This window comes from Maniola jurtina, chromosome 15 (assembly GCF_905333055.1).
Source record: "Maniola jurtina chromosome 15, ilManJurt1.1, whole genome shotgun sequence".
NCBI lineage: Eukaryota > Metazoa > Arthropoda > Insecta > Lepidoptera > Nymphalidae > Maniola > Maniola jurtina.
Window position 1 is genome coordinate 7,879,224 of NC_060043.1, and position 18,930 is coordinate 7,898,153.

Below are 18,930 nucleotides of genomic sequence, written 5' to 3' on the forward strand. Positions count from 1 at the left end.
AATCATCGGTTCATTCCCTTTGTGTAATATTACATTTTCTATGTGTAATTAGTTCGACTTTTGTATTTTAAGGCTAGTCAAAGATCTCATTGATTAATTAATTCAATTTTAACTCAATATAGTCATCAAAGGTTTTTAAAAATCTCGTGGGAAATCTTTTTGATTATCGGGGATAAAAAGTAGCCTATGTCACCTCTCCAGGTCACTATACCCGTTACGCATGCAAAAAATCACGTCGATCCGTTGCTCCGTTGTGACGGTATTGAAGGATAAACCAACAAACCAACGACTGTTTAACCGATTTTCGCGAAAGCCACAGAGAAAAAGCTTGCAGCCTGCATAGGCAACTTTTGATCACGGAAATCCAAAGAGTTTACACGGGATAAAAAAGTAATTCATACGCACCGAAGAAGTCAGGGGCATCATCTTTTGGTACAGAGATAGCTTAAGCATCTTGGAAACGAACTTTTAAACCTGGAAAATCAAAGAGATTCCGCGATATTTTTAAAAGACCGAAACTTACGTAGTATTATCTAGAAATATGTAAATGTAAGTCCCTTTAAAAGCATTAATAGTTCTAATAGCATTCAAAGATTCTTTTAATAATAAATGTTCAAGCAAGTATACCTTATTGTTTCTCAGATTATCGTAATAGTGATGTCGACACCGATTGCCTAGAACTTCAGTTCCATTTTATTTGAATTAGAATCGGGGCCATATTTTTAATAGTTATATTATGAATTATTATTTATTTGATAGATATTTATAGCTTTGTAATTAACTATTAAATTGGAAGGTTAGTAGCACGAATCGTTATCGATTTGATTTCCGAAATACAAACGCATAATAATATAGTTATTGTGTGGCATTGTTTGGTACATGTCGGTATTTGGGCTAACGATTTCATATTCAGTGAGGCTACATTTTTAACACGATTCGGTCAAACAGCCACGAATGTTGCAGTAACATATTTAGAGTTATTAGGTTACCTGTAATGCGGTGACTTTTATAATATTACTAGCTGATGCCCGCAGCTTCGCCTGCGTGGATTGGTCAGATCCCTTGCAGCATCAGGATTGAGGAGTTGGACTCCAAATTTTTTATGAAACAATGTCGCAAAGTTTCTCTATCGATTAAAAAAGAAATGACGCAAATCGGTTCAGAAATCTCGGAGATTTCGGTGTACAAAGGTAGAAAAACACAACTCCCTTTTTGAAAGTCGGTTAAAAAAGTAGCCTATGTTACTCCCTGGTCAATTCTCTACTTGTCTGTGAAAATCCCGTCAAAATCGGTTCAGCCGTTCCCAAGATTAGCCTTTTCAAACAGACAGACAGACAGACAGACAGACAGACAGACAGACAGACAGACAGACAGACAGACAGACAGACAGACAGACAGACAGACAGACAGACAGACAGACAGACAGACAGACAGACAGACAGACAGACAGACAGACAGACAGACAGACAGACAGACAGACAGACAGACAGACAGACAGACAGACAGACAGACAGACAGACAGACAGACAGACAGACAGACAGACAGACAGACAGACAGACAGACAGACAGACAGACAGACAGACAGACAGACAGACAGACAGACAGACAGACAGACAGACAGACAGACAGACAGACAGACAGACAGACAGACAGACAGACAGACAGACAGACAGACAGACAGACAGACAGACAGACAGACAGACAGACAGACAGACAGACAGACAGACAGACAGACAGACAGACAGACAGACAGACAGACAGACAGACAGACAGACAGACAGACAGACAGACAGACAGACAGACAGACAGACAGACAGACAGACAGACAGACAGACAGACAGACAGACAGACAGACAGACAGACAGACAGACAGACAGACAGACAGACAGACAGACAGACAGACAGACAGACAGACAGACAGACAGACAGACAGACAGACAGACAGACAGACAGACAGACAGACAGACAGACAGACAGACAGACAGACAGACAGACAGACAGACAGACAGACAGACAGACAGACAGACAGACAGACAGACAGACAGACAGACAGACAGACAGACAGACAGACAGACAGACAGACAGACAGACAGACAGACAGACAGACAGACAGACAGACAGACAGACAGACAGACAGACAGACAGACAGACAGACAGACAGACAGACAGACAGACAGACAGACAGACAGACAGACAGACAGACAGACAGACAGACAGACAGACAGACAGACAGACAGACAGACAGACAGACAGACAGACAGACAGACAGACAGACAGACAGACAGACAGACAGACAGACAGACAGACAGACAGACAGACAGACAGACAGACAGACAGACAGACAGACAGACAGACAGACAGACAGACAGACAGACAGACAGACAGACAGACAGACAGACAGACAGACAGACAGACAGACAGACAGACAGACAGACAGACAGACAGACAGACAGACAGACAGACAGACAGACAGACAGACAGACAGACAGACAGACAGACAGACAGACAGACAGACAGACAGACAGACAGACAGACAGACAGACAGACAGACAGACAGACAGACAGACAGACAGACAGACAGACAGACAGACAGACAGACAGACAGACAGACAGACAGACAGACAGACAGACAGACAGACAGACAGACAGACAGACAGACAGACAGACAGACAGACAGACAGACAGACAGACAGACAGACAGACAGACAGACAGACAGACAGACAGACAGACAGACAGACAGACAGACAGACAGACAGACAGACAGACAGACAGACAGACAGACAGACAGACAGACAGACAGACAGACAGACAGACAGACAGACAGACAGACAGACAGACAGACAGACAGACAGACAGACAGACAGACAGACAGACAGACAGACAGACAGACAGACAGACAGACAGACAGACAGACAGACAGACAGACAGACAGACAGACAGACAGACAGACAGACAGACAGACAGACAGACAGACAGACAGACAGACAGACAGACAGACAGACAGACAGACAGACAGACAGACAGACAGACAGACAGACAGACAGACACTCCAATTTTATTTATTAGTATAGATGATTTGATCAGGTTGTTAATATTATGATGTCATACTAGGGAAAGGTTTCGGTGTACACTGTACATATTATAATATATTTTCAAATTATGCGTAGTATATAATAATATTATTAAAACGATTTTTCTTGTCAATATTTAGTTTTGTTACGAACTTTAAGAGGAGTTCATCCCTAGCGCGCTCCCAACAAACGTATTTTTGTTCTCATTTGAAAATATTAACCGATCAAACTCAACGAAATGTTCAAGAGACGTTCTAAAGATCAATATCTGTCTTTGTAGTTTTCCAGATATCTGTACAAATGTGTAGTTTAAAGTTACACGGGCTCAAAGATGTATACCTACACATCTTTTTCACTTTTCTTTGTAACTTTGAAACTACACATTTTTATGGAATTCTGGTGAATCACATGGCACAGAAATTTGTTTCTAGAAAGTATTTGCAAAACTTGATTACTTTATATTCAAAGAGATGCAAACTACTCGTATGTCTGTATGGAGAGTCCTGGGGAGTGCGCTAGGGAAACTTATCTTATGTAGTGATATTTAAATTTTTCACTTATCATTATTACATAACAGCCCTAAGTGGGAAAGGTTAAGAGCATCATGACTTTTTACGCCCCATGTAAGGCATAACTCGAGTCTCGATACCTCATTAACTCACCTATTGTGCACTTAATATAGTAGAAATCTTTCTCCGAACAGTGTAGTCATGCTAAAGTATCATTACAGTACTCGTTAGATTTGTTTTTACAAAGTTATCAGTGAATACTGTGTAGTTGTAGTTACGTAACGAACTTTTATACAAATTCTTTCTAAAGCAGAGTCCTACTTACAAGTACTTTGGTAGAATAAGTTTGAAATCCCAGCTTTGTTTATTACCCTTAAATCTGAATCTATACTAGTTTTCTTCTCTCGACTACTATAATATTATAAAGAGGAAACCTTTGTATTTTTGTATGTTTGTATTGAATAGGCTCAAAAACTACTGGACCGATTTCAAAATTTCTTTTACCATTACTTAGAGGGATTCTTCCGAATCCGTATAGGCTATATTTTATCCCGGAAAATAGAAAAAATAAATGTCCACCCGTGCGAAGCCGGGGCGGGTCGCTAGTCTATGATATTTTGCCACTGATTTGTTGATTGTTTGATTTTTAAGTCAAAGTTTTACCTATTAAAATTTTTAGGCCACTTATGAAGTACAGTAATCATTGATCAAAATACATTTTAGAATAGCTATTCTGTACAAAAATCTATTAAAATTAGTATGACACTGGATATCAAGTTGTTAGCAAAAACAAGTAAAAACGAGTATGGTTCCATAAAAATTTTGTTCGGAATGACAAGTCTTCATAGAAAATTTCTATACGGCGAGCAAAAACATAAGTATTTCCTTGCTAAAATAATAAATGCAGACAGTAACATAGACAGGTTTATCTTACAACTATGTTCGCAACTTCACACACAGACTAAAGGAAAAAGGTGGAACAAGCCTCGCGTGCAGATACAAGTTTTAATAAAAGAAAGGCCGATTATATTTATTTTTTTATTTATTATTATTAGATTATTTAATTTTTATAATAGTGTGCTGATAATTGTATGTTGACTGCACATATTAAGCACCTACTTACGCGGCTAACATTAGAATAAATTAATAAATAGGTAGACCTGATCCTTAGCCTCCACTTGTTCGGGCTTGACAGTCGACACATCAAACTTTTTAACGTCAAACATTCTAAGCTCGAAATGGAAAATGTTGGTAGAGCATATACTCCTTAATTGCCTGGGGAACCAACTTCAGGTTTCCAGGTAGGTATGTTACATTTAAAAAAAAGGTTCACATTCGGTGAGTTTTTACAGTACTATTTTCTTACTTCGCTTATTAGCAGCCTGTGTCTTGTTCATCTTTAGTCTGTGACCACAATAACTTTCGCGGACATTGCTGACAACTGGTCTACCTTGCTCGATCAAGTAATTTCTACTTGACTTATTGGGCTTGGATGATATCCCAGCATTTTCTTTCCTGTGAAATTTATCTAGGTTACTGAGTTTGATTTCTCTCGATGAAATTACACGTTTTGAATGACTATCGACTTGTACAGGGCGCGGCGTAACTAGACGTACCCGGGTATCTATTAGATCAAGTTTTACAAGTGTTTATTTATTAAACTACTATAGTGAATCCTGATCTGATAACTGGAATATAACTTGTGCTGATACGCCTTGTAACCAATATACTTAATATCGTTGTTTTCCGTCAGTGTGCTGTGTTGTTTCTTCGATTTTTGATAATTAGCGGCAATTAAGGAATTTATTGAGCAGTGACGGCCTCAAGACATTCACTTACTAGTCGTGAGGTCGGGTGTTGAATACCGGGCATTAGCGTGGTGGACTAAGCCCTTCTTATTCTGAGAGGAGACCTGTGCTCAGTAATGGGCCGGCACGGCGATGGGTTGATCCGGATGAAGGAATCCATACAAGTCTAATAAATCACATCTTATCGGAACCAGTTTATCATTAAAGCTAGGTAGACGTTCCGAAACATTCTGATCTAGGTTTTATCACCCTGTAAGAAACTTTATTGTATATTATTTTAGGTATGACACAGTTTACTTCTACTCGTATGTAGTACTAACAGGCACTAACTGATCGATAGTGGGTCACAACTGTTTTTTAAACATGAAAAATAAATTATAAGTTCACTGTACTTTCAGAAACGGTGCTTATAGGTTATAAAGATTTCTTAATGTTAGTTATGAATGTAAAGCAATCGCAAATATGACAATATCAATACATTACCGCCCGGCAATATTATACAATTATTTAAAGTTCAAATGACCATCTTACCTAATAAGAAGAGAGCCTCATGTACAGAGATAAGCGTTATTTACGGTCTTCGGAAGTGTCTTCAATCGTTAGAAATATAATAGAGGCGAAAATAGTCTAAAGTATAGTCCCGCTGTGTTAGTCTTGTACGCTTTTCAAGATCCGCTATCAAATTTCAACTTTGTGCCGTCTGTTGCGAAACTGTCTTTTTATCTACCATACCAGGTTATTTATTGAGGATCGTTTTGTGTCGTTTTAATTTAAGTGCAAGCCTTATGTAAGCAAATATGGATGTCGAGGACGAAAGGCTTGCTAAATAAAGGTTAGATGGTTGCATAGAACAGAGGGAGATGAGAGATGACCTTAGTAGAAGAGAACATGTCTTCAACAACACAATCAACGCCAGTCATCACCACTAGTGTGTCCGCGTACAATAATTAATTATTTTTGGCTAACCACACCACCGCTGACTATAATTTTTAACTCCCGACCCAAAAAGAGGGGTGTTATAAGTTCGACGTGTGTATCTGTGTATCTGTCTGTGGCATCGTAGCTCCTAAACTAATGAACCGATTTTAATTTAGTTTTTTTGTTTGAAAGGTGGTCTGATCGAGAGTGTTCTTAGCTATAATCCAAAAAAATCGGTTCAGCCGTTTGAAAGTTATCAGCTCTTTTCTAGTTACTGTAACCTTCACTTGTCGGGGGTGTTATAAATTTTTAATTTACGCTTGTATTGTTTTATTTAACTTACAACCTCATTCCAGTCCAGTGGTGCCATCCAGTGGTGTCGTTTACAAGACATGAAAGAGAAAATAGCTTTAAATAATGAGACAACTGAAAGCCATTAAAGGTTTTGTAGATCATTACTAATTGTAGCTTGCAGCATAGTGTTTTTAAAAATATGATAGAAATATTTCTCAATCATTTAGTTGTTTATGTTTCTACCATAGACATACAATTTTCGCTTCGGTTTCTACATATAATATCAAAAGCGCACTTATCTATCACAATCAGTATCTGTTTCAGAAAAAAAAAACAGCAAGATATTCAGCAATTTTTGCACTTCACGTAAGCTTAGCAGATTCTAAAAGTTATGCCAGAGTGAATTCTTGTGTTGCAATATAAGAAGTAACAATTAAAAAAAGTACGTTATTATTTTTTGTCAAGAACAAAGTACATATTTGTGAAAGCGAACTTCAGCTCAGACAACACCTGTAACTCAAGTGCCTTCAGTTTCTTCTGGACCTACATTCCAAACTCAAGAGATTGTATAGGTACCAGTTTATAAGATATTTTGTATTTTGTATATCATTATCCTTGGCACATAGCAAAGGATTTATTGCTCTCAACCATCATCGAGAAAGGGCGTACGAAATGGATTTCTCAAGGCCGAAATGCAGGTTAGTAGTTTGTGGGCCCAACCACAGTCGTAATAAAACATTGCCTAATAATATTCCCAGATATTTCGCACTGGCAATGTGAAGCAATAACAATATTAATATTATACCAGTTGCAAATACCGAATACCGATACTTACGGAGATTAAACGATGCGGATGTTTTAGGATACCGTAAATATTTATTTATTGTTGAGATGAACCGTTGAGTGGTAATGGTGGTTTGTGTGTATAATACGAGGAAGTCTCGGGTCTTTAGTAGAAAAACTAAAAATGATAAACGTTCTAACCTATCTCCAAGAATGTTGAAATACATTTTTGCAATCCTTCAAAATTAATATTTCAGCTATCTGGGAAAACAAGGACATAAACGTTGACAAGTCGCAAGATAACTGTGCAGTAAGTTATCTTGCGACTAGTCGTAAATAAGCTACGTAGGTACATTTTGAAAGAAAACAAAAGTATCAAAATCAAAAAATAGGTACGGAACTTAGAAACTCCAAGTGCTTTACTCTTGATGATTTTTAAATGAAACAGGTAGTGCAAAGGTCAGACGGCTGCCCACTCAAGGCTAGTGTACAATTGTTATAATACAGGCTATTGGCTAATACTCTCCCTTGTTCCGTTACTAAACTATGTCCTTACAACATCGAGATTATTTTGTTGTACCTTATTATAGCTACAGCATTTTTTGGTAGTACTTAATCAAAATATTTACCTATCAATGTTTCGTTTATTGATAACAAGCATTCAACTACCATGTATTAACGATAACAAGACGTGAGCTTTTGACCATTATCACGACAGAGCATTTGGGGGCAAGGGGGTAAGAGAACTTACCATATAATTAGTATACACATTTATATATGAAAGAAAAGCTGACTGGTTGATATATTTTATCAGCTGAAATCGTCAAACAAAACTTGCGACTGCATGTAAAGGTTTTCTCTATAAGATAGATCTCCACTAAAGATAGAGTTCAAAAACTTTTAAAGGCGTCCTTAAAAAGTAGTAATTGATAAATCTTAAATTAAGCTTATAAAAATGATTAACAAAATAGTTTTGAAAAATCGTAACGTAAACCTGTTGCATATTTTCCATGCTCCAACAGAATGTTTATTGTTTATATATCTACATCTACATTATAGTTACCTATTGAAGGTCGGTCGTTCTGTCGAAGGGAGATTGTCAGGTTATGTTCCAATAAGCAGCTTAGCCAATAATACTTTGTCAATACATACTTCACTGTATCATGTATCTTCGTATCATGTCGGAAATCATGTATTACTTTATTATACTACTACATATACTATACCTATAATATTTGTATGTCGATTCATACTAATATTATGAATACGTAAGTCTTTTCACGGCTCTCCACACCAATTTCAACGAACAAACGGACGCAGGCCCTACTTTTTACCCCGGAAAGTCAACGAATTCCCTCGGGGTTTTTAAAAACTTTTAAATCCATGTTCATGAAGTCATGAACATCATCTACATTTAAGTCTATCCTAAAAAAATCATACTTTACGAAAATTTACGACAGAATTTAGGTAAATTCTGGTACTAAATATCCTACCTACCTATCTAGGTACTATATTGAAAAGTTGATAATAATATAGGTATATTATTATCAACTTTTCAATATAATACCTAGATAGGTTTATTTTACAACTAGCTGTGCCCGCGACTTCGTTCGCGTGGAATAGTGACTTTTCGCGCTTTATATAGCCACGGACGCTCAGGCGCGAGGCGCCGTGATTCTTTAAATTGACATAACTTTTTTATTTATGAACCGATTGACATGAAATAAACACTAAATCCTAAGTGAAGCTTACTACAATATATTAGTGAAAACCGTATCTAAATCGAATAAGCCGTTTCTGAGATTAACGTGCACAAACACACAGACAAACAGACAAACAGACAAACAGACAAACAGACAAACAGACAAAAAAAAAATTAATTACAATTTCGGGTTCGGCATCGATATAATAACAACCCCTGCTACTTTTTTTTTATATATTTCCATTGTACAGACACCACTTTTCTACAATTTTACTATATGTATAGATGAAAAAGTGTGTAGGTAGTGGATTGCAAGTAAAAGACGTGTGCATGTAGGCAATAGAAACTTGTACGTGCCATACGCTTACATGAAAACAATTAATAGGTATGGGTATGGGGCTGTGGAATATTGCAAAATTAGTTCTAACAAATGGCTCCCCGTTTCGCAGTACACCATTAAGGAAGAGAGGTATTAATGAGACGTTCGTTTATCTAACGCCTGGTCTACGACCCACGCTGGAGATAGCTTTCGGAATTTCATTCATGGCTAGCGAATACCGGTAAATGTGCCTGCAAGGAGTAAGGTATTGCGTGCGTATAATTGTGTAATTTAAAATAAGCTCCTCTGAATTTATTGTACCGAGAATACTTAGTGATGCAGAAGCTCTACATTTGTAAAATGTTTAAACTGAATATGCGGTACGAATTATGAAAGGTATTTTGAGTAGAGCAATCGATTAATTTTTTTAAAACGGGAGTAACGTTCAAACTTCTGTATATCTTTGTATCCATCTATCTGTGTATCTGTCTGTGGTATATCGTAGCTCCTAAACTAATGAACCGATTTTAATTTAGTTTTTTTGTTTGAAAGGTGGCTTGATCGAGGTGCTCTTAGCTATAATCCAAATAAGCGGTTTAGCCATTTGAAAGTTATCAGCTCTTTTCTAGTTACTGTAACCTTCACTTGTCGGGGGTGTTATAAATTTTTAATTTACACTTGTTATACCTATACAGTATACATATTATTTAAGAATCAGTACAACGTTGATAATAATTGTAATACTTACCTATTTGCCTAGTTGGTAAATTGCTTTCAATTCGGGTTTCAGTACGAACTTTAATCTTCTGCATTGCTATTTCAGATGAAATAAATTGATCGAGATTTCCCATTTGACTATTCATATATTTAAATCGGTACTTAAACGACAATGTTTACGTGGGTTGCATACAACATATACAAATTACAATTGATGTGACCTCTACTATCTAATGGATCACACTGTCGCAGCTTCACGGGCTTTCTAGCGACATCTGCAGAGATGAAACACTAGATAAATTTTCCTGGGAATTTAGCAATTATTCTATGACTAGCTTTTCGTCTCGTCGTATAAATCGTCTTGGAAAGACTTGTTCAACAAGTTTGTCCAATAACGTTTAGTATCGCATATTTTACTTATAACATCCGAATCGATGCTCCATTGGTTTTTTCAAATGTCGTGACAGCAAGTTCTTATTTGAATAAAGCACGATTTCACTCCATGCACACTATAATATTATACAGAGGCAAAGTTTGTACGTATGGATACGCAGGGGATACTTAACCTCCGACACTAATGATCCGATTCTAAATGCATTCAATAATATATAGCTTCTTTAATTGCTGCGAGGCCGAGTATAAAAATTATATCACACGGATGAAGTAGCAAGCAGGTGCTACTATCTTAGTAAAATTCACTATTTATTATTTCCAAAATTGATTTACAAATAATGTCACGTACGATTTAAATTACTCAGGAAGGTTATACCCATGACATATATTTTAATGGTTTCAAAATTTATACTGCGTCATAAAATTAGTATTGATTTCGATATAAAATTTTATCGTCTGTAATTTTTTTTGAAAATCATATTTTGCTTTACCTTACCGACTACACACTTTCAATAAATAAAAGAGTTTCTTGCTGTTTCTTCTCGGTAAAGAATGGCATCCCAAACCCGTGGTGGATTCTTTTGATGATTCAAAATCACTTGTGAACGTTCATTTGAATTCATTTGCCATCCTAATAAAACATATAAAAACCAGTAAAACAGTAAAACATATATTTACAGTAAAACATAATTACAGTAAAATAACTGTGATAGCCTAGTGGTTAGAACGTCCGCCTCCTAATCGGAGGTCGGGGGTTCGATCCCGGGCACGCACTAACTTTTCAGTTATGTGCGTTTTAAGCAATTAAATATCACTTTCTTTAACGGTGAAGGATAACATCGTGAGAAAACCTGCATGCCTGAGAGTTCTCCATGTTCTCAAAGGTGTGTGAAGTCTGCCAATCCGCAATGGGTCAGCGTGGCAGACTATGGCCTAAACCCTCTCATTCTGTGAAGAGACCCGTACTCAGTAGTGGGGTGGAAATGGGTTGATCATGAAAACATATTTTAACATGATATTGTTACAACGACTACATTTAGCTTAAGGCAAAATAGCGTTTAGTTGGGGAGGACACGAATATCCACTTAGTAGCTGTCTTTGACAAAGCTACTTGAATCAGGAGCTCAGTCTTGCTTATGCGAAATGTCTTGTTACTTGTTGCTTGAATAGTTTAATTAAGTCGTGTAGTTGCACACGGAGAATTAAAAGAAGTACAAACACTGTATGTACCACACAATTAACGTGTGTTTAGAAAAATAGGCTTTCTTTGCTCTATTAATTCTGGATTAACCCACGCTAACTTGATTACCTTACACATTTTACGCCTCGCAATCAACAAATTCTCACGTTTGAATTATGTGATTGTGTACAAAAGATACACAAAACAGGTTCGTTATTATAAAGTGTTCAAAATATAAGAATAACAGATCAAGATCAAAGTAGCAACCCCTAATTACCACCAGTAACCAGTTAAAGAAGCCCAAGAGAGAAAAAATGCGACATCTTTCAGATAGTTTAGATTTTCAGACAGTTCCGGGTATAATCTAGAACCTGAAATGTATTATTAAGTAAAGTATGCTGTGGTATGAAATCTGTTTTAAACGTTAACATAAGTTTTATACTCACTATTGCTGTGCTATAAATATAATAATAATATTGAACAATAAACGTAAAATTATGGCTGAATTACATTGAATCGGATAATATTTTCCCGCCTTATCTCAGTCTCTCGCAATCCTCATGAATAAAGACAATTATTCAAATAATATCGCATTCTATAGCCTCAGATATAAATTAGTTAGAGGTAATAGGCACTGAATGTTGTAAGCTTCAATCAATTTCAATTTACATTTTGAAGCTTAGAATCTTAGAATGCTTCTCAGTTTATTGGTAGGCGTTGATCTTATCAGCTAGTGTCAAGATATCTTAATATATTCAGGAATGTTTATTGTTATTATAAAATAACAATAAACATTCCTGAAAATTACAAATTAAAAAATTACATCAATTTTTTAATTTGTAATTTTTGGGACCCAAATGGCCTGAGCTTCTGATTCTCAATAATGTACCTATGTCCATCAGAAGGTTTATTCATATGGTAAAAAGTTAGTAAGGTAGGTTTATCTTTCCGGTTCCTTTAATACTAAGAATCGTGGCCCTGGCAAAATTCCAGTCACGAATTGATCAGCTGTTTTCATCGTCCTCTGTTAGTGGCCACTTTCGGGATCGTGTAGAATGTGCAAGGATTGCATACTCTCAACTGGTCAAATCATCTTGTTGGTGAGCGACCTTTGGTTCTGTTGTCATCAGTGTCTCTAGGATACCCTTACCGCACCACATGTGATCGAAATACGGTAGTGGATACTGGTAACTAAATATTTTTAAATACCTACATACATATTTACATATTAAAAATTCCGGAAGCAGCAGCAGAATTTGAGCCTGCATCAAACCTGGAGTGCAATACCCAAGGGAGACGTAGGTTTGAATCCTGCCGGTTTCATAATTTTTGATATGTAAGAATTTACTTGAAGTGTAGGTAATAGATACATTACGATAAAAAAATTATATAATGTAACTACTTAGTAACTTCGAGTACCTATATACCCAACACGCTTTGTAATTGATCTATTAAAGTTTTACCAATCCCCAAATGTATGTATTTTTTATTTATTTTAATTATACAGTTTGTAGGTTGTTCCATTAGTGATACACCACTTGTCCTTCCTTAAGAAAAAATATAGACCTTTCACAAAATGCGATTGTTAATCTGATATTCATGAGAATAAAAGGGGGTTTCGTTCTGAAGAATCCGGTTAAATATGCGTGTGCGCAGCATGTGACAACCGGTTCAGCGGCATGCTTTGACATTACTTTTACTTTTCAAAAAAAGTTATGTATAAATAAATTAAGTATTAATTAATATAAAATAAAACTAGATTTGAGAGATGTCTGCTGATAAAATCCATTTATGGGATCCATTGATATTACTTAGGTAGGTACTTTTTTAATTCATTTGGCGCTACGACTTCTTTGGTCTCCTCTCATTTCTTTTCCATTAACCTTCTGTCTGGAGATGGGCATTATATTGCTACTTTTAAATAATTTTCATGAAGTGAAATTATTTTTTCTTCAAGATGATTTCACTGGAGATTTTTAATGGAAAGTGATTTTTAAATTATCGCACATACAATTGCTACATTAATAGAATCGGATATATTTTTCTCTTTAAATTATAACACGAAGCAATCAAGTATGTTCTCGCTCGCACTCTTCAGCGTCTTATCTCTGTTCGATCTCCATGTGAACTGATAAAATTTAATAATGGGATTAAAATCATATAATCCTTTTTCAACCTTTGTGAGATTTTGCTTCGTGATTTTTCATAAGCTACTTTAAATAAATGAATTGGCTTTTAACGTGGTTTTGACATTCTACCTGCAAATTGGTCCACCTATACTTCTGTCCTCTAAGACTTTTTGACTACGTTTCGGTAACGTTAATAAATAAATTGTTTGTTTCTTGTAACTTCATTGAGCATGTAATTGATAAGTAACCTTATTCTATGCGATAATTAAAACAACAATACACGTGAACGCATTTTGCGAGCATTGTTTTAGTAAAACAATTTGTCATAAAGTTTCACTTGACCTGGCGTAAGCCATGAACTTTCCAAAACTTACAATGACAGGAAATTCGCTAAATATAGTAACGATTACCAAAACTAAGCCCAAATTAGGAATATTGTTAAAAATGAATGGCAAAGTCCTTAACCTTTTAGCATTGTCTTTGCAATATAAAATTATTTCCAGATTTTTGAACATTGGAGTCCTGCGGCAAAAAAAAAACCAGATAGGTATAAAAATCCAATGTTTTTTGTTTTCTATACTAATATTATAAAGAGGTAAAGTTTGTAAGTTTGCTTGTAGAGAGTAATATTATAATGATTCGATTCTGAAAATTCTTTCACTAATAGACAGCTACAATATCCGAGGCCAGGAGATAAATGGAGTTATCACCACTTACATACATACTCGTATTATATGTGTTTGCCCTTAACCAACGAAGGCTTTAAGTAATGCAATGAGTCCTTTTATAATCTAAGCAGAAACCTCTTAATATCTTGTGGCCGCACTCATTAGGTGATGTAACTTTGAATGTCACTGTATGTATTTTAGTCACAACTCACGACCAAAGGGACACGATTTATGTTGATTTTCGTTTTCTGTGTCATCCTACTGTACTTGAGAATTTCGAATCGGCAAAGGTTTGGATAAAGTAAAAGTCACAATCATCAATGTGTCACTGTAAAGTAAAAACCTATTCTATTATTGAGGGTCTAAAGCTATAAAGTCATAATATAAGTAAAACTTATCAAATGGAGCTTAGAATTAAGATTCAAGCTACTTACCTACTTAAATTCGAGTTAGTGAAACTTTTTAAATTATTTCCAATTAAATTTAATTATTCTGACGTTATATTCAATACTTTTCCTCAGAATAGTTTTATTGAAAATAGCATTTGTAAGGTTATTTTTAAAAATTGATTTGAGTTGTCAAAAATAATATAAAATTATTAATTTACCTAATGCAGGTAGTTTGATAAAATCGATATTTGGCTCATTCGATGTCATACAATCTGTTGCTAGGCGGCCAACAAGATTGAACTTGCATAAATACGGGTGTTTCGAAGGTTTAAGTTTAGTCTCCTTCCGAGATTCGGAGCGATATCGCATATTTTCGGTATTTGGATTGTGAACTGAATAATTAGATGTTGTGATAGCAATCACGCTCTAATTAAACTATTTATTTTGGCATTAGTTTGTTTAGATTAAAACTCTCGGATAACCTTACACATTAAACTTGTGTTTTTTTTGTGTTGGTTTTGGAGAGGACATTCCAATAATTCGATAAAATATTTAATTAATACCTGCTTTTCTGAGTGACGCCAATAATTCAGAAGCGGGACGTGTCTCACGTTGTCTTAATTTCGCTTTGGTATCTTTTTGTAAACAACCCACATTTGATTAAAAATTTTATTGAGTTTGATTTGGTGATTAAAACTTTTAGTTTTTTTTTTAATAATTTTTTTTGTGTTGGTTTTGGAGAGGACATTCCAATAATTCGATAAAATATTTAATTAATACCTGCTTTTCTGAGTGACGCCAATACATTGATGTTTTATTGTATCTACATACCTAATATACCTAATGAAATATTTTTAATGAAAATTCTTATTAAAACTCAGGAGTAATGAGTAGTGGCAGTAATATAAATAATAGTACGAGAAATCGTTAGCAGTGCGTGATTTTAACTCAAGTTTAAAAACTAAACGACACATTTGTAAACTGTATTAAAGAATCAAAGATCCTATAACACGATAAAGGTTAATAATATTATGTGGCCAACGAAATCTTCAAATTCATAGATATGGTTCTATCTTAAGATATAATAGGCGTACCTACCTAAGTTGTTTTTTTAAACAATCATTAAAAACATTGTTGAGAAGAAAATTACAGTTGTATAGCACGTATTAAATATTACATCATTGTATAAATTATTATGTCTGGCCGCGAATCTGATGTAATGCTTCCACACTCACAGGCCAACATCCTCGTTAAATCACTTCATTAGATATATTTCACAGTCAGTTAATTATATTTTCCAAGGTTATATAGGCAAGGGTTCAAATAGTTCATCTTTTTATTCATCTCCTTGTTAATTTCATATAAAAATCTCGCATGTAAAATAACCATGAATTAGCACACAATTTAAAAAAAATCTTTTCTTTATTGTTCATTTCATTCATTTTTACGGTGTAGATATACATATATGGTGGTACCTAATTCTTGTAATAACATAATGCATGTAATTTAAATTTAATAGCAATCAAATTGTACGTTTTTGGTCTATTGAAATGTATTCATTTAAGCTAACATTAAAGATTCAAGAGCATTGATTTCGGAATGTAACTGTACCGTCAAATTACTATTTACTACCCGAGATGGACTGACGCCCTAATGCTAGAGCGGTGAGATACCAATCACTAACTGTTCTTTCTTTGACCATGAGATGAACTCTTGTTAATTGTCATTAACTAGGTTTAGCCCGCAACTTTGTCCTCGTCTGCGTGCATTTAGGATTAAAATCTCGTGGAAACTTATTTATTTTCTGGGGTTAAAAGTAGCCTATGTCATTATTTTTAGCTTTATCCAGTATCCATGAACAAAATATGTCAATCCATTCTTTCAATGCGGTGTGATTAAGAGGGCTCTCTCCGTCACTCGTTTCATACAATCGTAGTTCCAATTTCATTTGAATATTAAGCAACCAAAGTCCATGAAATTTTGCAGACATATTCTAGAAACTAATATCTATGTCTGTGGTTTTCCAGATTTCTGTTACAATATTCGGTTTCAAAGTTACGCGGTCTTAAAAATTTTCATACAAATTTTTGAGCCCCTGTAATTTTAAAACTACATATTTTTAGAAAAATCTAAACCACCACAGACACAGATATTAGTTTCTAGAATATGTCTGCAAAATTTCATGGACTTTGGTTGCTTAATTCTCAAATGAAATTGGAACTACGATTGTATGAAACGAGTGACGGAGAGAGCCCTGTTAAAGGATAAACCAACATATACACTCATATTTATATTATGGGCAGTGATTAGTACGCTTCTGCACTGAAAATAATACTAATTAATTAATTAGCTTTAATTTAGATATTTCAGAGTCTGATGAAGTTTACTAGGCATATTTTCTTTATTACGTACCTAGGTACCTGCTTTAATGCCATACGGATAAAACTAAGAAGAAGAATGCCTACGATAGATGTATTAATAGTAGGTACCTTAAGACCTCTATGCCTAATTTATACCCTAATAGATACGTAAAAACATAAAAGTTGGAACGATAAGCCTAACGATTTTAAAGTACTTAAAGGATCCGAAAATGATCATTCCCGAGAAATAAGGACAGACGGTCGGCAAAAACGTAAATCTAATTCCACAAAGCCCGCTGCGGCTGCCGCGCCTGTTGCAAGAATTTCGCAACTAAAACGGTGAATGCTCTGGCGAATATCACAACTGCTGGCACGTCCCAGATCCAACATTAACAGCACAATCACGAATTCTGCCCACGAGGCACTCCATCATAGATAAGCTCCATTCAGTATGTGATGTAGAGAACATTCCTGTAAACCGTTAAGTTAGACCTAATCACAATAGTGATGCACGTGAGCTTCCAACTGAATAAGGATAACCAGATGAACAGTTGAGATATTTTTTCTTACAAGACGTTTATCATGAACGTTTACAATCAAAGAAATGAATATTAAAGTACCTTATATTAGAGAGATTATTATAATAAATTAAAGTAATAGGATTTACGTCGTATTACAATGTAGTTGTACATAATCGCTAAAATAAACTACAAATACTATAACCAGGTCCAAATGTATTGCTTTGCCTTTCATCTTTCGTATTATTCCATGTGTTAAAAGAGAGCATTCGATTTCGAGATCAACAAAATCAGCCACAGTAAATTACTATAAATATTTTATTTTGTTTATTTACTAGGCACAAGAGCGATCATGTGAACTGAATAAATTTCTTCAGGGAAACCATTTTGTAAGTCAGACTTTATAACACGAAGATTTGCCTCTTTGAAAATTTGTTCCATTAATTTATGAGGACGCGTCACAGACGAATCAACCTCGTCGTATTCTATTTCTTCAGAGGAAGCTATATTCTCTTTAATGACAATAACCCCATTTTTCGCTAAAGCTGTACTACATCTTTCTAAAAAGGAAATTAAATCGTAATCGTCCAAGTGCCCGAGTACCCACTGGCACCAAATGACATCATATTCCTTTTGCGGTTTGAAATCCTGAAGTCCAATTTGGTACAGTGTTCCTAATTTAGCATTGTTAGCGCCGATTAATCTTTTAGCGGTGTTAATGAACTTTTCGTCTTGTTCCACTAAATCAACCTTCTGAAAATAAGGCATTAAAAGGTTTTTGCTCACTCTTCCGATACCTGCGCCACAGTCCAAGGCCAGATTCATACCCGGTGGATCATTATTATCTGACGATAGTATCTGGTTTAGAAATAGTTTTGATCCGTCGATGTCAACGTCCGAGATGTGACCGTAGCCCCCGAGTACTCCGTCTATTGTTGCTGGTATATTAGCCCAGTATTTCGCGGCGTTCTTATAAAAAACATTGTCGGTCATTGTTGACTAAAGAATATACTACTCTTTGACGAGAGTTGGTGACCTAACCTGCCTAACTTACAAAAACATGACATGTTAGTTTGACCAGAGTTTGACACTAATTTTTTGACATAAGTTTCTTGCTCGTTTAATCCTTAAGTAGGTACTTCCCTCAGACTAAGTATATATAAGGTACTT

At 35.5% G+C, this 18,930-nt stretch overlaps 2 protein-coding genes across 6 annotated transcripts in view; one reads left to right on the plus strand and one right to left on the minus strand.

The window, feature by feature from the left end:
- Positions 1–18,930, plus strand: part of LOC123872588 — a 111,433-nt gene that overhangs the window by 79,381 nt on the left and 13,122 nt on the right. The window lies entirely within an intron of this gene.
- LOC123872596 (N-terminal Xaa-Pro-Lys N-methyltransferase 1-like) lies at positions 1,005–18,832 on the minus strand. Its single transcript, XM_045916964.1, has 2 exons — positions 18,069–18,832; positions 1,005–1,017 (listed from the first exon to the last, which is right to left on the minus strand). Exon 1 carries the CDS (start codon positions 18,751–18,753, stop codon positions 18,088–18,090), a length of 666 nt encoding a protein of 221 aa, XP_045772920.1. The 5' UTR covers positions 18,754–18,832; the 3' UTR covers positions 1,005–1,017; positions 18,069–18,087.

Coding starts and splice junctions, on each gene's coding strand:
- LOC123872596 (XM_045916964.1), bottom strand. CDS start 18,753: ATGACCGACAATGTTTTTTATAAGAACGCCGCGAAATACTGGGCTAAT.